Source organism: Pseudorasbora parva, chromosome 4 (genome assembly GCF_024679245.1).
Source record: "Pseudorasbora parva isolate DD20220531a chromosome 4, ASM2467924v1, whole genome shotgun sequence".
In the NCBI taxonomy this organism is placed as follows: domain Eukaryota; kingdom Metazoa; phylum Chordata; class Actinopteri; order Cypriniformes; family Gobionidae; genus Pseudorasbora; species Pseudorasbora parva.
In genome coordinates, this window is record NC_090175.1 from 41,932,349 (window position 1) to 41,956,158 (window position 23,810).

The 23,810-nt window shown below is 37.6% G+C and overlaps 1 protein-coding gene across 1 annotated transcript; it reads left to right on the forward strand.

Annotated features, from left to right (window-relative positions):
* Window positions 1-13,902: 13,902 nt before the first annotated feature.
* Window positions 13,903-18,669, forward strand: zgc:195282 (uncharacterized protein LOC100192223 homolog). Its single transcript, XM_067442774.1, has 4 exons — window positions 13,903-14,031; window positions 17,283-17,377; window positions 17,563-17,617; window positions 17,692-18,669. Exons 1-4 carry the CDS (start codon window positions 13,989-13,991, stop codon window positions 17,736-17,738), a joined length of 240 nt encoding a protein of 79 aa, XP_067298875.1. The 5' UTR covers window positions 13,903-13,988; the 3' UTR covers window positions 17,739-18,669.
* Window positions 18,670-23,810: the final 5,141 nt, after the last annotated feature.

Genomic DNA, 23,810 nt, shown 5'->3' on the forward strand with positions numbered 1-23,810 from the left:
CAGAGCAGCCGAGCACAGAGCGACTGGGACGAGACAGTCCACGATTATAGGTAGCTGCTCTCAACCCCACTTAACAAATGAGGCCCGTTTCATAATCTACAGTTTTCAACTGAAATCAAAGACAAACACACAACACAACTATTAAGTGAAACCCTTCTTAAAACAATGAAAGTATCGAATTGTTAGTGATCTCCCCTTTCTACAGAATTAACAACAAAGCTTTTAAACTTGCGTATCTAAAACAACAAAACTTTAAAAAGTGTGTGTGTATGGATCATTATAGCTTTGTATAACTGCAGAGTAAACCTGCACACCCACTTAAGTATTCATATATATATATATATATATACATATATATATATATATATATATATATATATATATATATACACACATATACATATATATATATATATATATATATATATATATATATATATATATATATATATATATATATATATATATATATATATATATATATATATATATACATATATATATTCTATGTGTCGACAGACAAGCAGGCTTTGGAAAGGTAGCCTACAAAATGGTGTCCGTTTGCTTCAGCTATTGCTTTATTTATGGATCATTAAAACTAACACATTTTAGCAATGCCTGTCTAAGACTTAGATATCATATAATCATATGTAGGCCTATGTGCTACAGTTTAAAGTAGTTTGGAAACATATTACTTATTTATTTATCTATCCTAAGACAGCGTAGGGCTAATGTAGGCTACAAGGAGAACTGATGGTAATAATAATACTGATTTTAAATTAGGTAAACTGATGGTGTTAGCCTACTATGGCTACATATAGCTGTTTGGTTTGCTTGATTAATGGTTAAAACAGAAAATATGCAAATCAACTAGCCAAGTCACCATCTCCAAATTTCCCCATATTTAGACTGAAATTTCTTTCGATCTTTCACATAGCTGGTTTTATTCTTTATGCTTTTTTTCTAATTATATACCATATTATTTATAGTATTATCTAGTGTTTTTTGTTTGTGCTGTGGTTGTTTCTTAGGCTATTGTTGCTACATTTAAATGCATAAAGTTAAAATAATAAGATATAGTATAATAAGATAATAAAAAAAACTGAAATAAATGCATTTTATTATTATTATTATATACCTAGGCGATACATATGAAATCGATTGTGTTTCTATTGCTCTGGTCTAGTTGGAGCACTGAAGGGAATGCAAACTAGAGATGCGCCGCTGAAGGGGAAACGCGTGAATAATTTACAAATGTTAGATGCTTCTCCAATTTATCTTGACAACACGTGTAAACTGCCTCTATTCACTTAAATATCCCCTGCACTTTTTCGATTTATGCAAACGTGTGATTTGCTTCGTCTATAGTTGTTAACACGGGCCGTTCTCTAGGGTTCGTTGGACATTTAAACCTGATCACGCCTCTTTTTGCCCAGTAGCAATTTTGTGGACATAAAAGTCGACCAAGGCAAAACGAAGATTTAATAAAACTGACAAAAGTATGTTGTTTACTTTTAAGTTACATGATTCTAGATGAACATCCCTGGGTCTTGAATGAATATATTTTAGTCTAAATATCAAATGTATTTTGAACATGTAGCCTAGTAGTAGGCTATGACCTGAGATAGGGGGCTGCTTTTTAACCTAGATCTTTCTTATTTTTTCATTTAGATTAGCTGATTTAACCCAGAAATAAATGTGTTGTAACGAGTTAACAGATCTGCATTTTTCTTCAAGAAGTCTTCAATGAGTCACATAGGGAGTCCCATTTTATAATCCCACCTTGACACCCTGTTTTTATCTCACTTCCTTTTTTTTAAGACACATGCACATCATATGGTTCCCATGATGTGTTTATGATACTATTTATTCATGTCCTGTTATCTCTCTATTTTGTGAGCTCAACGTAAGATACACTGAAACGCATAGGATGGATAGTATACACTTATAGTAGGCGTGTGCTGTAGTGATAATTTAAAGATTGGGCGAGAGATGGCAGCAAGAGGGGCTGCTTTGAAAGGAAATATGGGGGAGTGATAGAGAGAGGGATAGGGGGATGGGGAGAGAGAGAATGGGGGTAGGGAGGTGTGTGAGAGTGTGTGTAAGGGGGGGCTTGGCTGATATGCCCTCTTATTGGTTTGTTTAAATGGTGGGGGAGGGGCACCCAGCATACACCAGCTGTATGAGGAGAGAGAGGAGAAACAAAGGGTGAGATGGCGAGGGGGGGTATAGAGTATATTTCCTCACTAATATCCAGGGATAATTAAAATTCAGGCAGGGCAGATGATTTAAAATCCTGATACGCTTAAATTAAAAATTAACATGCACCCAGATTCTGATCTGTTTCAATATTAAACACAAAAAACTAGTGATAAACTTGCTTTTAAGTATATAACTCTTTTATTAGTACTTGAATATTTTACAGCAGTTTCATGTTTTCATTTGTTACATGGTTTTTAATCCAGTGTCCATTCCCAGCACTCTTTTTTTTTTACTAAACCTTGACCAGGCAGAGTTTATTCATCAAGAGATCTTTGTAATGCTGTGAAATGTGTATATACATAAGCCAGAGGAAGCTGTGCTTTGCATTATTTATTTAAAGGACAAAGGAATTACTCAAACCCTCTAAAACCAGTCTCAAAAAAGAGAGAGCGAGCAAGACAGGGAGAGAGGAAGAGAGCAGACTGGGTGAGAATGAGCGAGAGAAAGAAGGGGAAAAAACACAGGAAATGAGAGAGGGAGAAGGGAGGAGAGCGCCCGGCCTCCTTGCGTTTAAGCCAAACCAAATCTGAGGGAATTGGCATTGGCCACTTCGCATGAGAATCGAGAGGAAAAAACTATACGGCAGAAAAGGGTTGAAGAGAAATGCCAAGAATGCAAAGGCAAGAATCAACACATTTAAGAGTCTTTCGTTCTGCTGGCTGACTTGCTCTCTTTTCTGAATGCAATTATACACTACCACATTTTTACACTGTAAGTCGAAAGCCGGTTTTGATTAAGACGCGTCGACTTGGGTGTTGGTAGTCAGCATTAATTAGTGGAAGACCTGGGTTTAATAACCTCTGTGGGCCTGAAAACATGAAAACATGTCTACTAAATCTAAAAGATCTTTAAAGGGATAGTTCACCCAAAAATAAAAATGTCCCCATGATTTACTCACTCTCAAGCCATCCTAGGTGTATATGACTTTCTCCTTTCAGATGAACACAATCGGAGATATAGTAAATAATGTCCTGGCTCTTCCATGCATAATGGCAGTGAACAGAGGACTTCATTTTGAAGCTCAAAAAAGTTCATCCATCTGGATTGATTCATGATTCGTCTCGCCAATGTCACGTGATTTCAGCAGTTTGGCAGTTTGACACGCGATCCGAATCATGAATCAATACGCTGATTCATGACCGTTTGAATCTTTATTTGAGGTTTGAAAACAAACGCGGAAGAGAAGACAATGCTGAATAAAGTCGTAGTTTTTGCTATTTTTGGACGAAAATGTATTTTCGATGCTTCAAGAGATTCTAATGAACTAACTGATGTCACATATGGACTACTCTGATGATGTTTTTATTACCTTTCTGGATATGGACAGTATAGTGTGCATGCACTTAGATACGCTGTCGGGCTAAATATAAAATATCTTAAACTGTGTCTGAAGATGAACGGAGGTCTTACGGGTGTGGAACGACATTAGGGCGAGTCATTAATGACATAAATTTCATTTTTGGTGAACTAACCCTTTAAACTGCAATCCATCGACTGGCCACTAGGGACAGTCGATGGATTGTCATTATATATTATATTAAATATTATATATTATTATAATTATATTATATTATATTATATTATTATACAGTGAAGGGTCAAGAGCCCAACTAAAGCAAACACTTATCTCCATCATGGTCCAACTAAAGCAAACAAAACTATTATTTCCATTAAAACAGTAATAAAGTCAGCCTGGTTAGTTATAAGTTAGTTCACATATTATTATTATGTTTAGTAACTTACAAATTTTTACTTACCGATTTTAAGATTGCACACAATGAAAAAGTCTACATCTTAATTTGAATCAGCAACAGAAAGGACCGCATTTTGTAAATGTCCTCCAATCAGTGAATTAGTTCTTGTTGCCAGACAGAACTCCTTGAATGGCCAATCACATCAAACCACGACCAGAGTGAGCTATTATAATTAATTATGATTTTGAGTTCATTCAACTTGAAATCTTAAGTTTATGTATTTTGTAGGTTAAGAAGTTATCCTAACTTATATTTTTGAGTTTTTGGACTAAACTAGTAATATTAAGTCAAGATTACTTGATTTGTTTAAGTAAAGACAACATTAGGGTTTACATTGCACTGTCAGTTATCCGGGAGAGACGCACAGTGACGTGCTGCCAAGATGGCTTTTTTAAGCTTCAGAACTACTCTTCAAAATCCTATGGGTGACGTAACGGACACTATGACCATATTTTTTACAGTCTACATTTTAAATATGAATATTTTTCTTTCGCAAACGCATCACTTTGTTTCAGAAGGCCTTTACTGATGTCTTATAGAGTAGAAATAGTGGGATTCTGGTCTAGGTGTCCCATGTAGGATGTTAGTCCCTGTTAATATCAGAGGTTGAGTGTGTTTGCCAAGTTTTCTATAGTGCGTCGGGCATAGATTAGCTGTCTGCTTTCAAGGCACATGGCACATGGATATCATGCCAAAACCTTCTGAGACTTTAGTTATCATACACACTAACACACACTCAGTCATATACATCATGCACATGCCAGCTTATCTTAGGCCTGCTGTTTTGTAAGTTAACATGCTACATACTGTTCACATGTTACTGCATGTCACTATCATATGCACTGTTTTTTAAAAGTCCCTTAAAAGCCAAACCTGCATAATCTCGAATCATGACTGTCTGTAGTCACATTTGCTAACAAATAACTCTTATAAGTCGGTTCTTTTAATGGAACTTAAAACTCAGGAGCTAGCATGTTGAATTATTCTGATAAATTCTTCGCTGAATGAATTTACCAAATCGGTTAAAGCGCTATAATCTATAGATTGATCAGGCATAACATTATGACAGGGGAAGAATAACACTGATTATCTCTTCATCACGACACCTGTTAGTGGGTGGGATATATTAGGCAGCAAGAGAACATTTTGTCCTCAACAATGATCATATATGTTTCCTGTTATAAGCAGGAAAAAATGGGCAAGCATAAGGATTTGAGCGAGTTTGACAAGGGCCAAATTGTGATGGTTAGATGACTGGGTCAGAGCTTCTCCAAAATTGCAGCTCTTGTTGGGTGTTCCTGGTATGCAGTGGTCAGTATATTTCAAAAGTGGTCCAAGGAAGGAACAGTGATGAACCGGTGACAGGGTCATGGGCGGCCAAGTCTCATTGATGCACGTGGTAAGTGAAGGCTGGCCCGTGTGTTCCGATCAAACAAGCTACTGTACCTCAATTGCTCAAGAAGTTAATGCTGGTTCTGTTAGAAAGGTGTCAGAATACACAGTGCATCGCAGTTTGATGCCTATGGGGCTGCATAGCTGCAGACCAGTCAGGGTGCCCATGCTGACCCATGTCCACTGCCGAAAGTGCCAACAGTTGGCAACTGAACATGTGTACTGGACCATGGAGAAATGGAAGAAGGTGGCCTGGTCTGATGAATCACGTTTTCTTTTACATCACGTGGATGACACAGGTGCATGTGCGTCGCTTATCTGGGGAACACATGGCACCATGATGCACTTTGGGAAGAAGGCAAGCCGCCTGAAGCAGTGTGATGCTTTGGGCAATGTTCTGCTGGGAAACCGTCACTTTAAAAAATGCTGGGTTAAAAACAACCCAAATTGTGTTGAAAATTGACAAACCCAGAAATTGGGTTGTTTCAATGGGTCCATTCAATGGGTTCAAACAACCCAATTTCTGGGTTTGTCCATTTTCAACCCAACTTGAGTTGTTTTTAACCCAGCATTTTTTTAGAGTGTTGGTTCCTGCTATCCATGTAGATGTTACTTTGACACGTACCCCCCACCTAACCATTGTTGCAGACCATGTACACCCTTTCATGGAAACAGTATGGGGCGGTCTTTCAGCAGGATAATGCGCCCTGCCACAAAGCAAAAATGGTTCAAGAATGATTTGAGGAGCACAACAACGAGCTTGAGGTGTTGACTTGGCCTCCAAATTCCTTAGATCGCAATCTAATGCAGCATCTGTGGGATGTGCTAAACAAACAAGTCCGATCCATTGAGGCCCCACCTCACAACTTACATGACTTAAGGATCTGCTGCTAACATCTTGGTGCCAGACACCACAGCACACCTTCAGGGGTCTAGTGGAGTCCATGCCTCAAAGGGGATGTTTTGTCAGCAAAAGGGGGATTAAAGCAATATTATGAAGGTGGTCGTTATGTCTGATCGGTGTATTAGTTTCATGTAAAAAGTGCTGCAGGGAAGATGTATTTTTGTAGGTTAAAATTCAGTAACATGTTAACATTTCGGACTTCTGCTTTCATCATGCTAAAGTCAATTATTTTAATGGGATTTTAAATGCCTTAAATAAGGTCTGTCTCAAGATATTTTCCCTTTCTCCATTTATGATTGCTTAAGCTTTTACATATCTTGACAAAGGTTAACAAGTGGCTAAATGGGACTACAGCAGTTGTCGGGAACATTAAACGTCATCACTGTGTACAGGAAAACTCATCTACTCACTATAGTTCGCTTTCACAGGCCTGTTGTGTTTATAATTATGCTCTTGCAAACTATACTCTTGCAAACTATACTCAAACTATACTATACTATTTTAGTGACGTAGAAGTAAATTGCTATTGCAAATGAACACAACTTTCATGCCTAAAAGACTTAGAAGGCTATAAACAAACTACAACACGATCACAAAACATGTTTAAGAATCATAAACTTTCATTCGTCACAAAGTTTATTTCATGCAATAATCCAAAGCCAATGGAAAAATGTGTTGAAGCAACCAGGCTTGGCCTACAAAACATGTTATTCACTTCAATGCTCTATACATCATTACTTCAATATAACTATTAAGCTTCTTTGACTTACAGGTGAAAGGTTGGGTGCACTAATAGACTCATCGAATGCAAAGTGAGATATTTCAAGCCTTTTTTTTAATAACTTTGATTATTATTTCAAATATATATTTCAAAATCTCAGAAAATTAGAATATTGTGAAAAGGTTTGCTCAAAGTGTCACTTTCTAATAAGCTAATTAATCCAAAAACCCTACAAATGGTTCCTGATGGTCTTTCAGTCTGGTTCAGTACAATTCACAATCATGGGGAAGACTTCTGACCTGACAGTCAGCCATCATTGACACCTTCCACAAGCAGGGAAAGGCCTCAAAAGGTAATGGCAAATGATGTTGAATGTTCTCAAAGTGCTGTACCAATGCAAATTAATAGAAAGTTAAGTGGAAGGTAACAGTGTGTAATAAAAAGGTAATTCAAATGTGTGGTGGAGCTTCTCAAGGAGTGGACTAAGGCTGGAGTTACTGCATCAAGTACCACATACGGATGGATCCTGGACTCCAAATGTCATCATAAGCATCTTTACTGGTCTAAAGAAATAAACAACTGGTATGTTGCTCAGTGGTCCAGTCCTCTCTTCTGATGAGAGCAAATTTTGCATCTCATTTGGAAACCAAGGTCCCAGAGTCTGGAGGAAGAATGGAGAGGCACACAGTCCAAGATGCTTGAAGTCCAGCGTGAAGTTTCCAGTCTGTGTTGGTTTGGGGAGCCATGTCACTGACTGGTGTTGGTCCACTGTGCTTTATTAAGTCCAGAGTCAACGCACCCATCTACCATGACATTTTAGAGCACTTCATGCTTCCTTCAGCAGACAAGCTGAATGGAGATGCTGACTTCATTTCCCAGCAGGAATTGGCACCTGCCCACACTGCCAAAAAGTACCAAAACCTGGTTCAATGACCGTGGGATTACTGTGCTTGATTGGCCAGAAAACTCGCCTGACCTAAAACCCACAGAGAATCTATGGGGCATTGCCAAGAGAAAGATGAGAGACATGAGACCAAACTATGCAGAAGAGCTGAAGGCCGCAATTGAAGCATCCTGGTTTTCCATAACACCTCAACAGTGCCACAGGCCAATGGCATCCATGCCACGAAGCACTGAGGCAGTAATTCACGTTAGTGCTCGGATAACTTATGCACCATTGATACAGTTCCTGCATGTGCACCGCAATAAATTAATAATATACAATTGGGTTTGTTGATGGACATACTTGGTGAGGAATTACAGTTGTAACATCTCATTATGTACCTCAAAATGAGTAGCATATTACTGAAAAACGTCCTGCTCAAGTCCAGAGGTGGACAGTAACTAAGGACATTTACTTGAGTACTTTTTGAGTATCTGTACTTTACTTGAGTTTTATTTTTTCTGGAAACTTATGACTTTCACTTCACTACATTTGAAAGACAAATATCATACTTTCCACTACATTCTATGGTCCACATAGAAATAACTAGGTCCACAAAGTCAAAAGTCGTTTCTATAGCAGCTTTGAAAGACAATGGATGATTTTTTTTCTTCTTCTTTAAAAGGCATTTGGGGTTTTGCCGAAAGTCTATCAGGAATCACTCTTGTAGGGTCACGTAAAGTTCAATGATTTCCTAGGATTTTTTGAACAAGCGAGTATTCACATAAACAAAGTTGATTATGTCTTAAGTGAAGGTAAACAGTTGGGAGAATATCAGATGTGTATCAGTGTATTGGATCTGTGGATTCGGCCTTAAAGTGACAGCAGCTTTGTAAAGAGCTTTGTAATTTTTTTAAAAGTATTTAAATGAGTTTAAGTTAGTCGTATGCTAGTATGTCGATGGAGCATCACTGACTGGCTTAAACCATGATGGCATAATGGGCATTTATACAACAATAATAAAATAATGCATTGACATAAAAAATGAAATTTACTTTTGATATTTAAGTACTTTTGAAAACAAATACTTCTGGACCTTTACTTTATTAGAAGTTTAAAAATCTGTTTATACAACTTTCACTTGTAATGCAGTAATATTTGACCAGTACTTTTACTTCTACTCAAGTAATGAAGTTGTGTACTTTGTCCACCTCTGCTCAAATCGTCCTTGCGAAGGCGGTTCGGGTTGAATAACTAGTTCTTCCAATGTTTTATCATCGGACTGAGCTTTAGAAATAGTGAGGTTATAGTAATGGCTATTTAGCGATAAACCAATCACAACAGACTGGGCCACCTAAGCCAATCAGAGGAGAGTAACTTGCGGAAAGGAGAGATTTAGAGAGACTGAATCATCGGAGCCATTTGAGAATCATTGAAAAATGTCGTTTGTGAGAAACATTTTGACCTTTGATGCATGTAAACCTGTTGAACAAATTGAGGCTGTAGAAAGCACACAGAGCAGTAGATGGATATATAATAAAGTCTTTAATCCAAAAAGACAGAGAAGGTTCAGGTCAGCTGTTCAATCAAACGTTTATACAAAAAAATAACCAACAACTACCGAACAGACCTGGGAGTATAATGCTTCCTTCATGTGCTATCGGAAGTTTCCTACTTCCCACTTCAGAAGTCGTGATTACGAGCTTGTTGTGTTCAGGTGCTTTGTTGTCAGAAAGAATGGTGGACGCCAGGTTCATACTATTGTGCGTCTTGGGAAAATGTTATTTTAACACTTTCAGCCATTTCAGTCATTTCCCGGTCCCAGAAATTCATACAATCACTGGCAAACATAGCAGCACAACACGAAAGCAAATAGTTTATAATCACATTCACAATAAAGGCATAATGTAGACAACATAAGGCTGCTTAAAGACTGAAATGGTAATAGTTTTCAGCCATACATGATCTTATTGTATAGCTACTTTTACCACACCGTCTAGAAGATAGTCAGCAGTATTCTGGAATGATGGTCAACTACATGCGATTTTTGATGTGTTTAAAATACACAATATGCTTCAAATGATTACTAATTTATGTAAATATGTACTACTTTAACAACAAGACAAGACAATGAAATTGTTGTGGGGAAAAAAACTAATAAAACAACCGCCACAGCAGAAATTCGTCTCCCATCCGTCACTTTTGACAAGCCAGACCCACATCAAGATGTTTGGTCTGGAAACTCACCATAGACAGGGCTCAATCCGAGGGGCGGGATAAACGGCTGTCTTTCAAACTCCCTCTGCACACGATAGGATAGCGCTACAACCAACCAGAGCAACGAAGGTGAAACAGAGCTTGTTGATAGATTAAACATTCACCGTATCCGGTCGGCTAAACTCCGAACACATCTTTCCTAAGAATGACTTCAGTGCCGTTCTTTGTTCTTTTCTCAGAGAAAAGCTTAACTCCAAGTCTTCCAGAATCGCAGTCAAAGCTGATTCGAAAGACCGCCGCCGTTCGCCAGTTTCTGTGTTTACTAGACAACAGAAGCACGCAAACGCAACTCGGCCGTCGTCATTATGGCCCCGCCCGCCGACTCTATACACGATGTGATTGGCCTGTCCAGATTGTGAGGAATACAGCTCAGAAGGGTATTGAGAGTTCCTAGACGACACTTGCGGGCAGATTAAATTTGCTGCCGCTAGGGTACGTCTAGATTTCTAGGCTACTCCATCCCTACTTTTAACGGTTATGCCACGCCCATCTCGGGAACTTGGGTATCAAAATTATTTCCGAACTTCCCAGTGGTAAACACGACATGTGCAATTTTTTACCTCGAAGCTCGTATTTACGCTAATTTTGATAGCACGTAAAGGCAGCATAAATACACAGGGAGAAGGAGGAAACTAGACATAGGTGGAGATGAAACTAATCAGGGATGAACGAGCACAGGTGAAGACAAAACAAAACGTAATTGTAACAGTTGTAGGAATCCTCCCAAAAAAAGTAGGAGGCTTTAAAATGTCATATTAGGAGCACTTTAATGAGTATGCCTACCTGATGTAATAATATGGTGAACTAAACAAATATAATCTAAAATAGATTTGTTTAATGTTTTATTTCATGTTTATATTTTATTCTATTTTTATTATTTTTTATTAATTTTCTTTTTATTTTAATGGAGGTTTCTAGTTTCCACCTTTTAATTTTTAGCTCTCTAGATTGGTCCTAGAATGAATATGTTTGGAAACCCTTGTACTATATACTCTATATGAGACTATATAAGTCACTTTGCATATAATACCAGAAAAGGGTGTATTCAGATTATTTGAATATATAGTGAAGCATGTTGTAATAATCTTTCCTACATTTGAAGCAAAGCTTTCACTATGAGACACTGACACAACTTATCCCAAAGCACTCACTTTATCCCACAGCTACCATTTAGGGTGCTTCATTTAATAATTCATGGCTAATCTTTAGCCAAGAATTTACATGTTCATTGGCAATTCACCAACATGTTTAATGTATATTTTCTGACCTGAATAAATTAGCTTTGACCTTAAAATTAATGTTATGTGCCATGTAGAAAATATACTTTGAAATGCAAACAGTTTTGAATAAAAAATTATTGCCACTTTTCTCGTGTTCATCTCCCAGACACCGGAAGCTGTATATGGTGAGTACTTTCTAAATATGTATTCACTTGGCAAAAAATGTGCAGTTTGCTTGATTAAGAGGGCGACACAGCTTACCCCACTCTCCCCTACTCTTATTATATCCCCTCTCCTCCATTTCTCAGCCAGAAAGAAGAGGATTTAGGCTAGTTTTTCTGAGCCAAACCAAACCAGCATGAAAAAAGGACAGAAAGAGAAGCCCTCCCTTCCTCTAACCCTGTTTTGCTCTTCTCTGTGTAGTTTGGCAGTAAAACGCAAGAGTGTGTGTGTGTGTGTGTGTGTGTGTGTGTGTGTGTGTGTGTGTGTGTGTGTGTGTGTGTGTGTGTGCGTGTGTGTGTGTGTGTGTGTGTGTGTGTGCGGTCTGTGTGAACAAGCGCTCATGTGGACAGGGCTCTGACTTTGCTGTTTGGTGAAGTTCCCAGTTAGGCTTGATGGGAAATGCTTTTTTATCCCTCACTGAATGAAGTTAGTTCAGCATACACAAAACTGTAGAGTAGCCATTGGACCAAATGCTGAGAAGAAACTTATGCCTGATGCTTACCTGCACAGCAGAAACCCACTTTTAACCCTCTGTGGTACGTGTCACGTTGTTAAAATGAAATAAACACCCATTAAACGGTTTGGGGGTGGTATGATTTTTTAATGTTTTTGAAAAAAACAAACCTTATGCCTTACAAACCTTAAACCAAAACTTATGCTCACCAAGCCTGCATTTATTGGATCAGAATTATTTAGTTCTGTGATTTTCAACATCATCACTCCAGTCTTCAGTGTAACAAGATCCTTCAGTAATAATTTATTTAATAAATTAAGTAAATTTCTTAAAGGGTTACTTCACCGCTTTTTCATATTAAACTATGTTATTCCCTTAAATTAAACGAGTTGATACATAGCTCTCTCGTCTCAGTGCGTGCTCTTAATCTCTCTGACACGCAGTGACGATCTGATAGCATTTAGCTTAGCCCACTAAGCCCAGTTTATTCACTATGGAACCAAACAGAGATCAAGTTAGAAGCCACCAAACACCTCCACGTTTCCCGTATTTAAATACAGTTACACAAGTAGTTGAACGATCAAGTATGGTGACAAAATAAAACGTGGTATTTCTCTAATCGGATTAAAAAGGAAAACTATAATGTATGGCGGATTTGTAAATTTTTTTTTTTTTTTTTTTTCATAAGTATGATTTTGGCAGTGTTATTTGTGTCCCCTTCAAAAATTGCTCTTGAGAAATATTATGTTTATTGTCCCCCCCACAACGGAAATTTACACCCCTGAACCCAACTGTTGGGTTTGCCCACATTTGACCCAACCATGGGTTGAACCCACAGCATTTATTTAGAAGAAATGATATGCAGGAATTCCAGATTGAACTGTTTAGACCATAACAAAGCTCGTCCAATTCAAATGAAGTCTTATGTGTTTTCCCACCCAATGCATGCATTGTGGAGGAGTTGTGTGTATGTGTATAAATCATGCTAAACCGAGGGCAATAGTGCATTGCTTCTCGAGCCAGACTCTTATTCATTCTTTATATCTAACACACACATACACAAAACACACTCTCAGTCTCGGCACAATGATTCTCCTTCTCACGGCTTTCTGTGCACATCCAAACAAGCGCCTTTTGGTGATGTCATCGCTCTGTGTGTGTGTGTGTGTGTGTGTGTGTGTGTGTGTGTGTGTGTGTGTGTGTGTGTGTGTGTGTGTGTGTGTGTGTGTGTGTGTGTGTGTGTGTGTGTGTGTGTGTGCTCGGCAGCAGTTTTGGGTTACTCCTAAACTCCCGTTCTCCCACACTGGAGCTTTTTAATCTCTCAGATGGAGAGAAAGAGGATGAAAAAACGAGAGCGGACAGATCGAGGGGTTGAGAAGCGGCGACCATGACAACACATGAAATCTGAGCGGCTGACATCTGTGTCTCTCTCGTTCTATCTGTCCCTCTCAGTCTCTGCAGTTTTTTTTCTTTGACTCGCATCCAGCAAACAACCCACAAGCTTTCATTTCATAACAGACTCCGACAAGTCTGATGACCTCACACGGCCCTAGACATCATCCTTGATTTCAAACCGCAACAACTGACCACAGCAGAAGTGTGAATGAAATCTCTTTAAAACGGCAAGACTGACTTAAGTCCAAACCTCTTATGACAGACTCATCATATCACAGCACCCACACACACTTCTGACCAACGGTTTCCTCCTCTCTGTCTTATGACTGTTCACATTGTTGAGCATATTTTCTTTTGAAATCATTTCTTGCTTCCTGTCACTGCACTTCTTGCCACATCCTCTGCTGTACGAGAGACTGTCACAGTTGAGACGCTCACACATTTCCTGCATCTCAAACATCTTGTGCATCAAAACCATTAGAGATCCGCTACCATTAGAGAACCATGGTGAGCTTCTGTCCTATATGTGGGAAACCTGTTTATTTTGGTGAGTGGCATCTGGGACTGGAGGGACCCATCTTTACCATGCTAAAACACTGATTGAGATGATTTTGAGATAGTATGTATGTACTTATCAGCAGTGATAAACGTCAATGTAAAGCATAAAGATGCTGCATGCAATGTGTTTAGCTGCAAACATTTCACATCAGCCTGTTTTGCGCTTCTGTGTGCCCATTATTCTCACTTGCTGTTGAGGTATTTAATAGTTTATGGATTATATTGTGCCCAAGTTGTGTTTTTTTCATGTCTAGTTGTGTGGTAACGTTTTATATTAACAGTAGAGCATTGTAAAAAGGCCATCGGAGAGCACGCTAAATGCTAAGTTGAAAGTTGCGTCTACTTTTATGCAAGATTAAACAATCTAGTTGTTGTGGAACAATGTGCACGTAAGCCTTATCTGTATATGCATTTGTGTTGAGTTAATCAGCCTGCAGTCCTAACCGCCATAAGCGACATGACGTACAGAAAGTGTCTGCCTGTGGCAGGAAGTGGAATAGGCCAGAGCGAGAGAGTTTTGACTGTTTAAATTGGCAGATAGCAATGCAGAAACCTATGGACACTTGAAGAAAGAGGAGAATTTAGACCAAATCCTGAAGCTGCCAGTCAGCTTTCAGCATCAAGACTGAAGAAAAAGCTCCTTCAGTTATTGAGGTTGACTGCAGGCATGTGTTGATTCTGCCAGGAAGAGAAAAGCTGACCAAGATGTTGGTAGCTGATGTTCTGATCCTGGTTCAACCTAGAGGTTTCATGTGCATAAGGTCAAGGTTTCAGTAGGAGGGCTGGTGCTGGGCCCACATGAAAGGGTAATGAAAGGGTAATATATCAACACAGAACTGAGAATGTGAATGCAATCCAAAATGATTGAGAAATCAATCCAAGATGGAAGTGGAATCTAAGATTCACACTCGGAATAACCACCATTTTAATTGCAGTGTGAGGTTAAAACTAACAGAATTATTATTATTATTATTATTATTATTATTATTATTATTATTATTATTATTATTTACAACATAGAATAGTTTTGACATCCTTCAGTGTGTAAAAAGGAAAGATGTATTTATACACTTTTCAATAGACGTCTGTGAGGCAAGTCTATAAATAAACGTTATAACCATACAAATAGGGCAAGTCCAAAATCTTCTTGGATGAGCAAGAATAATTTGACTCAAACTTAAAAACACAAACAATTTGTTCTTTCAAACAACATGCACCAATATGAGCCACGTAATAAGACCAGGAAAATGCATTAAGGAAATAAATGTTATCAATTTTTAAGTCATAAAAAGAGATTGAAAGAGAAAATATGATAAGACTAAATATACATTATTGGGTTCATTTATGTTGGGTATGACCGTAAAAACATTTTCAAATCTAAAACTATTAAGAACCCTGGTTGAAAAAATCGAACATAAATATTAGAAGGAAAAAAACAAGTTGAAGTACTAAATTAATTGGTAAAAATAAAGTTGAATAGGTAATAATAATACATAAAATAATAAAAATTACAAATGCACAAAATAAAATTACTCTAATTAAAAATATAAAAATATAAACTAGTTCAAAATCGTAATCAATATAAATAGTATATGAATAGTACTAAAATAACGCTGATTCTAATTTACTCATTTATTAGGTTTAATGAAAACATGTTTTATTTCGGTTTAATTCACAAACAAACCACTGCACACATCTTCAGAATGAAAAGTGCATTATAAATAAAATCTATTATTATTATTATTATTATTATTATTATTATTATTATTATTATTATTATTATTATTATTATTATTTATCCCAACAGCTCCTCTTGACTCTTTGACGTCTGAAGTGATTACGAGCTTGTCGCTTAAGAGGGCGTTCGTGTCTTCAATTGTTCATGTGATGAACAAATCAGTCACTATACATTTTTCAATTGGAGACATGATTTTTTTTTTTTTTTTTTACAGTGCAGAAATGAATTACAGATGTAATTACTTCCTATAGCTCTCAGGCTTTCCTATAGGTCAAACTATACGCAAGCGAACTATACGCAAACGAAAGTCTATAGGCTTTCCTATAGCTCAACCAGTAGAGCATGTAGCAGTAGGCGCTAGCAACGCCATGGGTTCGATTTCCAGGGAAAACAAGAATTGACAATAAGGTAAAATGTGTACCTTGAATGCAATGTAAGTCGCTTTGGATAAAAGCGTCTACCAAATGCATAAATGTAAAAAAAAAAAAAAATTACACAGGTAATTTTTAAAATGTAAGTACACAATAAGCGCATTGTATCAAATGATTAAGCGTATCTAGCCTAGAAATCTAAACGCACCCTAGCGGCAGCAAATCTAATCTGCCCGCGAGATAGCAACTCTCAATACCCTTCTGAGCTGTAATCGCCTAACTCTTGCCGGGCCAATCACATCGTGTATAGAGTCAGTGGGCGGGGCAATAATGATGACAGAAAAGAACAAAGGAGTTTGAAAGACAACCGTTTATCCCGCCCCTCAGATTGAGCCCTGTCAATAGTTTCCAGACCAAACATCTTGATGTGGGCCTGACTTGTCAGGCTAAAGCGTATCACTAGGAAATCTAAATTTTTCAGTTGGCCAAATTGAATTTCTGTTAATTGATTTAATCAATTTAATTCACAGAATTTCAATTTGGCTAATTAAAAAAATGTAGTCACTAGAAAATTTTCAATTGGAGACATGATTTTTTTTTTTATCGTGTTACATTTATAATCACATTGTTGAACCTTTTTGGACCCTTACACTTAACCTTACACTGAAAAAATTAATAACAATTCACGTCTCCAATTTTCTAGTGACTGATCACATCTAATTTTTTGAGATGGCCAAATTGTATTTCTGTGAATTAAATTCCATCAATTCACAGAAATGAAATTTGGCCAACTGAAAAATGTAGATGTGATCAGTCACTAGAACATCTTCATTTTGAAACATGCTTTTTGTTTTTTACAGTGTACTCTTAAACTTACCATACCACCACACCTGACCCTAACTTTATCCGTATCTCCCCTCAATATCAGCAAAAGTGTTTTTCAATACAATATGAACACAAGAAGTGCATTGTACGTATTTTTTGATGGAAGTACATGGCCACCTAATATAAAGTGGGGCCAATTTTTAAAGCTATTTACGATAATTCTGATAGCACACAAAGGCAGCATAAACCCAGCTTCAGTAAAAGTACCTGGCTGATTGATTAACCTTTGACCTTTGATTCATGCAGGTGAGAAGAGGAGGTCATTGGGACGGGATTATCACCCTTTATGTTTGAAGTGTCACAAGTGTAAAAGACAGCTAACACCTGGTCAGCATGCTGAGGTATACATATATTCACTTTATCATATGTTGTTTATGTTGTCTTTTAAAAAGCAAAAATAATACCAAACACTGTAAACTGATATTAACATGCATTGACGGGTTACACTGATAATAAGCAGAATGCAAAGTAGTTGTTGACGGAAAGAGTACCATATTCAGATTTTCACTTTTTTATCTCTATGCAGCACGATGAGAAGCCATACTGCACTAACTGCTACATGAGAGATTTTGGACCTAGAGGTGAGCGCAAAGGACTGCATTTATTATATTATAATATAATATAATACAAATTAATCAAATGTTTCTTTGAGCAGGTAGTCGAAAACCAGTTGCTCGGACCTTTAACACAGCTACTTCTTAAGAGAGATCTTGAAATCTTGAGAAACGCACAGCATCTACAAACGACAACACATCTGCAGTATCTGCTTTACACCTTAAACCATTGGAAAATATTGCCAAGTTGATCTCTTCTAACCACATGAGTAAAACATAACCCCGTCCTTATGTTTCCATTCATCATCAACTCATGAAAATAGCCAGAACCAAAATAACAACCATCCATTTTGGCATTCTCTCAGGGAAGGAAGCTTCTTCATGAGTTTATTTAGAATTCTCTTTGCCACGTTTTTAGTTTTGGCACTTCATTCAACATTATTCAAGAATTAAGTTGTGTCTTTCCTGTTACATAATTTCCTGGCCTTTATAATGGGAGATGTGAAAATATAAGGCCATATAAATAAAATATAGTAAAACTAGGTATGAATAGTGTTGGCTTATACAAACAGCATGTGTTTTTGTTTTAAACAGTCAAGACTCTGTATACATTCATTAATTGATTAACTTGAAACACAATGTCATTTTTGTGCTCTATTATTGTTTGTTCTTTTTTTCTGTGATTTTGAGGATCAGAGGCAATGAAACAAAGGTTTTTTTTTTTCATGAGGCAGCAAATGTATCTACAAAGCAAAAATGACAATAATTAATCATTGTGTCTTTTTAATTAGAAGCAGCAGAAGCAGAAGCTTGCGTCCCAGACCTCATGGCGCATATAAGATGGCTTTATCATTTTTGTTATTCAGGAAAAATACATATTTGATTTTATCTGCTCATTAATTCATTGTGAAGAAGCGTCACTCAAAGAGCTGAAGCGCCAGCTAGCATATTGTCAACTCATTAAATCAGAAGTATAATTAATGTCTCTTATCCTCAAATCCATACAATATGTTTAAAAATGAATAATTTAATACTTGTTTGTATTGATCACATTTTTTTGAATAAAAACGTTATTAAAAAATATATATATATATTTACTGTATATATTATGAATTCTAATTATATATGTGACCTTGGACCACAAATCCAGTCATAAGTCGCACGGGTATATTTGTAGCAATAGGCAACAATACATTGTATGGGTCAAAATGATCCATTTTTCTTTTATGCCAGAAAATCATAAGGATATTAAGTAAAGACCATGTTCTTCTTCTTCTTCTTTCGGCTGTTCCCTTCAGGGGTCGCCACAGCGAATCATCTGCCTCCATCTATTCCTATCCTATGTATCCTCTTCTCTCAGACCGACTACCTTCATGTCCTCCTTCACTACATCCATAAACCTCCTCTTTGGTCTTCCTCTTGACCTCCCGCCTGGCAGCTCTAACCTCAGCATCCTTTTACCGATGTATTCACTCTCCCTCCTCTGAACATGTCCAAACATCCATTAACATTCTCAAAGCAAATAATGCATCTGTAGTGCTCTTTTTTGGTATGAAACCATACTGCTGCTCACAAATGTCCACTTCTCCCCTTAGCGTTGCTTCCACGGCTCTTTCCCACAACTTCATTGTATGGCTCATCAGCTTAATACCTCTATAGTTTCCACAACTCTGCACATCTCCCTTGTTCTTAAAAATCGGCACCAAAACACTTCTCCTCAATTCCTCAGGCATCATCTCACTCTCTAAAACCTTGTTGAACAACCTAGTTAAAAACTCTACTGCCATTTCTCCTAGACACTTCCACACCTCCACTGGTATTTCATCAGGACCAACTGCCTTTCCTCTCTTCATCCTCTTTAAACCTCTCCTAACTTCACCCTTGCTAATACTTTCTACTTCCTGGTCAACAATATTTGCCTCTACAACTCTTCTCTCCCTGTCATTTTCCTCATTCATCAGTTCCTCAAAGTACTCCTTCCATCTTTCCCTCACCCTCCTGTCACCTGTCAAAACATTTCCATCTCCTATCTTTAATCACTCTAACCTGCTGCACATCCTTTCCTTCTCTATCCCTCTGCCTCGCCAACCGATACACATCCCTCTCAACTCCTTACTATCTAACCTTGCATACGTGTCCTCATACTCTTTCTGTTTGGCCTTTGCCACCTCTATCTTAACCTCACGCTGCCTCACCCTATTCCTCTCTACCTTCCTCTGTCCTCTCACTGTCCCACTTCTTCCTCTTCCTCTGAATCTGTCTTTCTGATCTTACTTACAACCTACTTGTGGAGCATAGGCACTAACAACATTCAACATCACACCTTCAAAATCCAGCTTCAGACTCATCAACCTATCTGACACTCTCTTTACCTCCAGAACATTCTTCACAAACTACTCCTTTAGGATCACTCCAACTCCATTTTTCTTCCTGTCCACACCATTATAAAACAGTTTAAACCCTGCTCCAAAGCTTCTAGCCTTGTAATATTTTGTAAATTTATACCATAAATATATTTTAAAAAATACATTATTAGTATTAATATGCCATGCTAAGGATTTCATTTGGACAACTTCGAAGGCGATTTAGATTCTAGATTTTTTTTTAAAGTTGTATCTCGACCAAAAATGATCTTATCCAAACACATTTTATTCAGTATATTTATTCATATTTCAGATGATTTAATTTAAATCATTGAAATAAAATGACCCTTATGACTGGTTTTGTGGTCCAGGCTCTCTCTCTCTCTCTCTCTCTCTCTCTCTCTCTCTCTCTCTCTCTCTCTCTCTCTCTCTCTCTCTCTCTCTCTCTCTCTCTCTCTCTCTCTCTCTCTCTCTCTCACACTCTCACACCACACACACACACACACACACACACACACACACACACACACACACACACACACACACACACACACACACACACACACACACACACACACACACACACACACACACACACACACACACACACACACACACACACACACACACACACACACAGTGAGGCAAAAAAGTATTTAGTCAGCCACCAGTTCTTCCACTTAAAAAGATGAGAGAGGCCTTTAATTTTCTTCATAGGTACACTTCAACTATGAGAGACAGAACGAGTAAAAAAATCCAGAAAATCACATGTCTGATTTTTAAGGATTTTTCTTGGAAGACTAAATCTGCAATAGGTAAAAAAAGAAATTAACTATGGGAGCAATTATTAGAAAATGGAAGACATACAAGACCATTGATAATCTCCCTCGATCTGGGGCTCTATGCAAGATCTCACCCCGTGAGGTCAAAAAGATCACAAGAACGATGAGCAAGAATCCCAGAACCACACGGGAGACCTAGTGAATGACCTGCAGAGAGCTAGGACCAAAGTAACAAAGGCTACCATCGGTGACACACTACACTGTAAAGGAATCAAACCCAGCAGTGCCAGATGCAAGGGGGTACTTAAGCCAGAACATTTCCTGGCCTGTCTGAAGTTTGCTACAGAGCATTTGGATGATCCAGAAGAAGATTGGAAGAATGTCAGATGAAACCAAAATAGAACTTTTTGGTAAAAGTTTATTTTTTTTATTTTTTTATTTATGTTTTCAAGAGAACGAATGCTGATTTGCACCATACCTACTGTGAAGCATGGAGGTGGAAACATCATGCTTTGGGGCTGTTTTCTGCAAAGGGACCAGGACCACTAATCTGTGTAAAGGAAAGAATCAATTGGGCCATGCATTGTGAGATTTTGAGTAAAAACCTCCTTCCATCAGCAAGGGCATTGAAGATGAAACGTGGCTGAGTCTTTCAGCATGACAATGATCCCAAACACACCGCCTGGGCAATGAAGGAGTGGCTTCATAATAGGGATGGGCATTTTCCCAAAATATTGTATTCAAATATTTGGGCTCGTAAAAATCAAATATTCAAATATTTGTATAGAGGTATTTTGGAAAACTTTTTTTTTATCAACATGTCGTCACCATTTCTGAACAAGCTTATGATTAGGCAATGTATACAACACGCTGACGGTATATGGTTGTCGTGTTTGTATTGTTTCTCATTTTCATGTTGAGAGAAACGATAATATTATTGGATGATGATATTATTATTGGGTAAGAAAACAGGCCACTGACAGACGTTGCAGAGACAAAGATAACAGTTAAATGAAGTTTAAGTGAAGCACTCTGTGTTTTCTGTTCTTAAACCCTCGATGAAACTAAAAGCAAGCATTTGTCTCGGGATCATTTTGCTAACATAAGTAATCTCGCCCTCTCTCGGAGTAACGTTACAGATGTGCTTACCCGCACTTGTGAACGCAGTGATGCTTTTTCCTCATTAGGCATCTCGTTGTTCTGGGGATATTATGATAACTCATCATTATACAAGTTATCATAATACCATTAATTAATTTAATCAAAAGTAACTCAATTCTGTAAGATCATTATCAATTGTCAGTAATTCCAAACATTGCGAGGCGAGGCAGACGACAACATTATGTGATCAAAATACACTCCACTTATTAACACGCTCCACATTGCACCCAGTGGATTTAGTTATAACTGCGAGATTTAGAGGGATTTCTCATGGATTCACTGCATTTACAGCCAGCAAATCAACGCAGTAAAATTAGAATAGTATTTTTAACTTTCGAATATTAATTACAGATCGAATATTCGACTTTTCTAATATTCGTGCACACGCCTACTTCGTAAGAAGCATTTCAAGTTCATGGAGTGGCCTAGCCATTCTCCAGATCTCAACCCCATAGAAAATCTTTGAAAATCTGTGTTGCCCAGTGACAGCCCCAAAACATCACGGCTCTATAGATCTGCATCGAGGAATGGGCCAAACTACCAGGGACAGTGTGTAAAAACCTTGTGGTGACTTACAAAAAAACGTTTGACCTCTGTCATTGCCAACAAAGGGTATATTAAACAGTATTGAGATGAACTTTTGTTATTGACAATACTTATTTTCCACCATCATTTGCAAATAAATTCTTTAAAAATCAGACAATGTGATTTTCAGGATTTGTGTAACATTCTGTACGCATATTTGATGAAAACGAGAAATTGCACAATTGGTGGATGACTAAATATCTAAGTGATAAGTGAGTTAACAATACGCTAGCAGACAGCGTATATACATATATATATATATATATATATATATATATATATATATATATATATATATATATGTATATACGCTGTCTGCTAGCGTATATATATACTGTATAATTTATTTATAGCTGCCTCCTTGCGTATTGTCAACTAATTTATCCTCAAATCCATAAATGGTAAAAAAATGTACGATTTAATAATTTTATACCTCAAAATGTAAGTGTCTACAGTTGAAATATAGATAATTTAATAATTGCATATTTGATTAAAGATAGATAAATTATATAAACAATTATAAATATATTAAATTATTTCATTATTAATGAATAATTATTAATATTAATTATTATGTAATATGTATTCCCTTCTTATCGCCATAAGCAAAACCACCCATCATCTGGAGCCAGAGAGAGACACAGCGAGTTTTCACAAGGCCTGGGCAGTCTGCTGGAATGTGTGCGAGCTGGCAGTCTTTCTGTAGCAGACCTACTGCTGGATACCTGCTGTTGATCCTGTCAAACTCTCACATGCACATACACACATACACACACAGGGCCTGTTTGTGCAGGCATACGTGCATGTGTGAGCACGGCCACTTTCAAGTGCACATATGTGATTAGCTTCATGCATGAGCAAACATTTGCACTAAGGAAGAACATAAATCAGGTGAAGGTCTCAGACTTAGTTTGGTTATCATTACCACTCCTTTTATTTCTGTCAGATTAATACAGAGAGAGGAAAAAAAGCACAAAAAGGTGGCATGGAGGAGGTGGAGGGATTATTCCAGGGAGCTAGCGAGGGAGGGTGCATGCATGTGTGTAAAGAGGGTTCCCTGCTGCAGCATGTCTTTGAACCCACCCCCACCTTGACAGGTCACATGGTTTGTGTGATGCCAGCTGTCTCATTTGCATGTGTTTTAACTACACCGCAAATCCATCAATTGGGAGAGAAAGTGAGAGAGAAAGAGAGAAGGGGTGGAGATACAAAAAAGGGGCTGCAGACACAGTAGAACTGATTGATGAAGAAAGAGAGAGAGAGATGCCTTCATTCCTAAGGGCTTCAGAGATGTGGAGGTTGTTAGATGCCCACCACACCCTCTGAAGG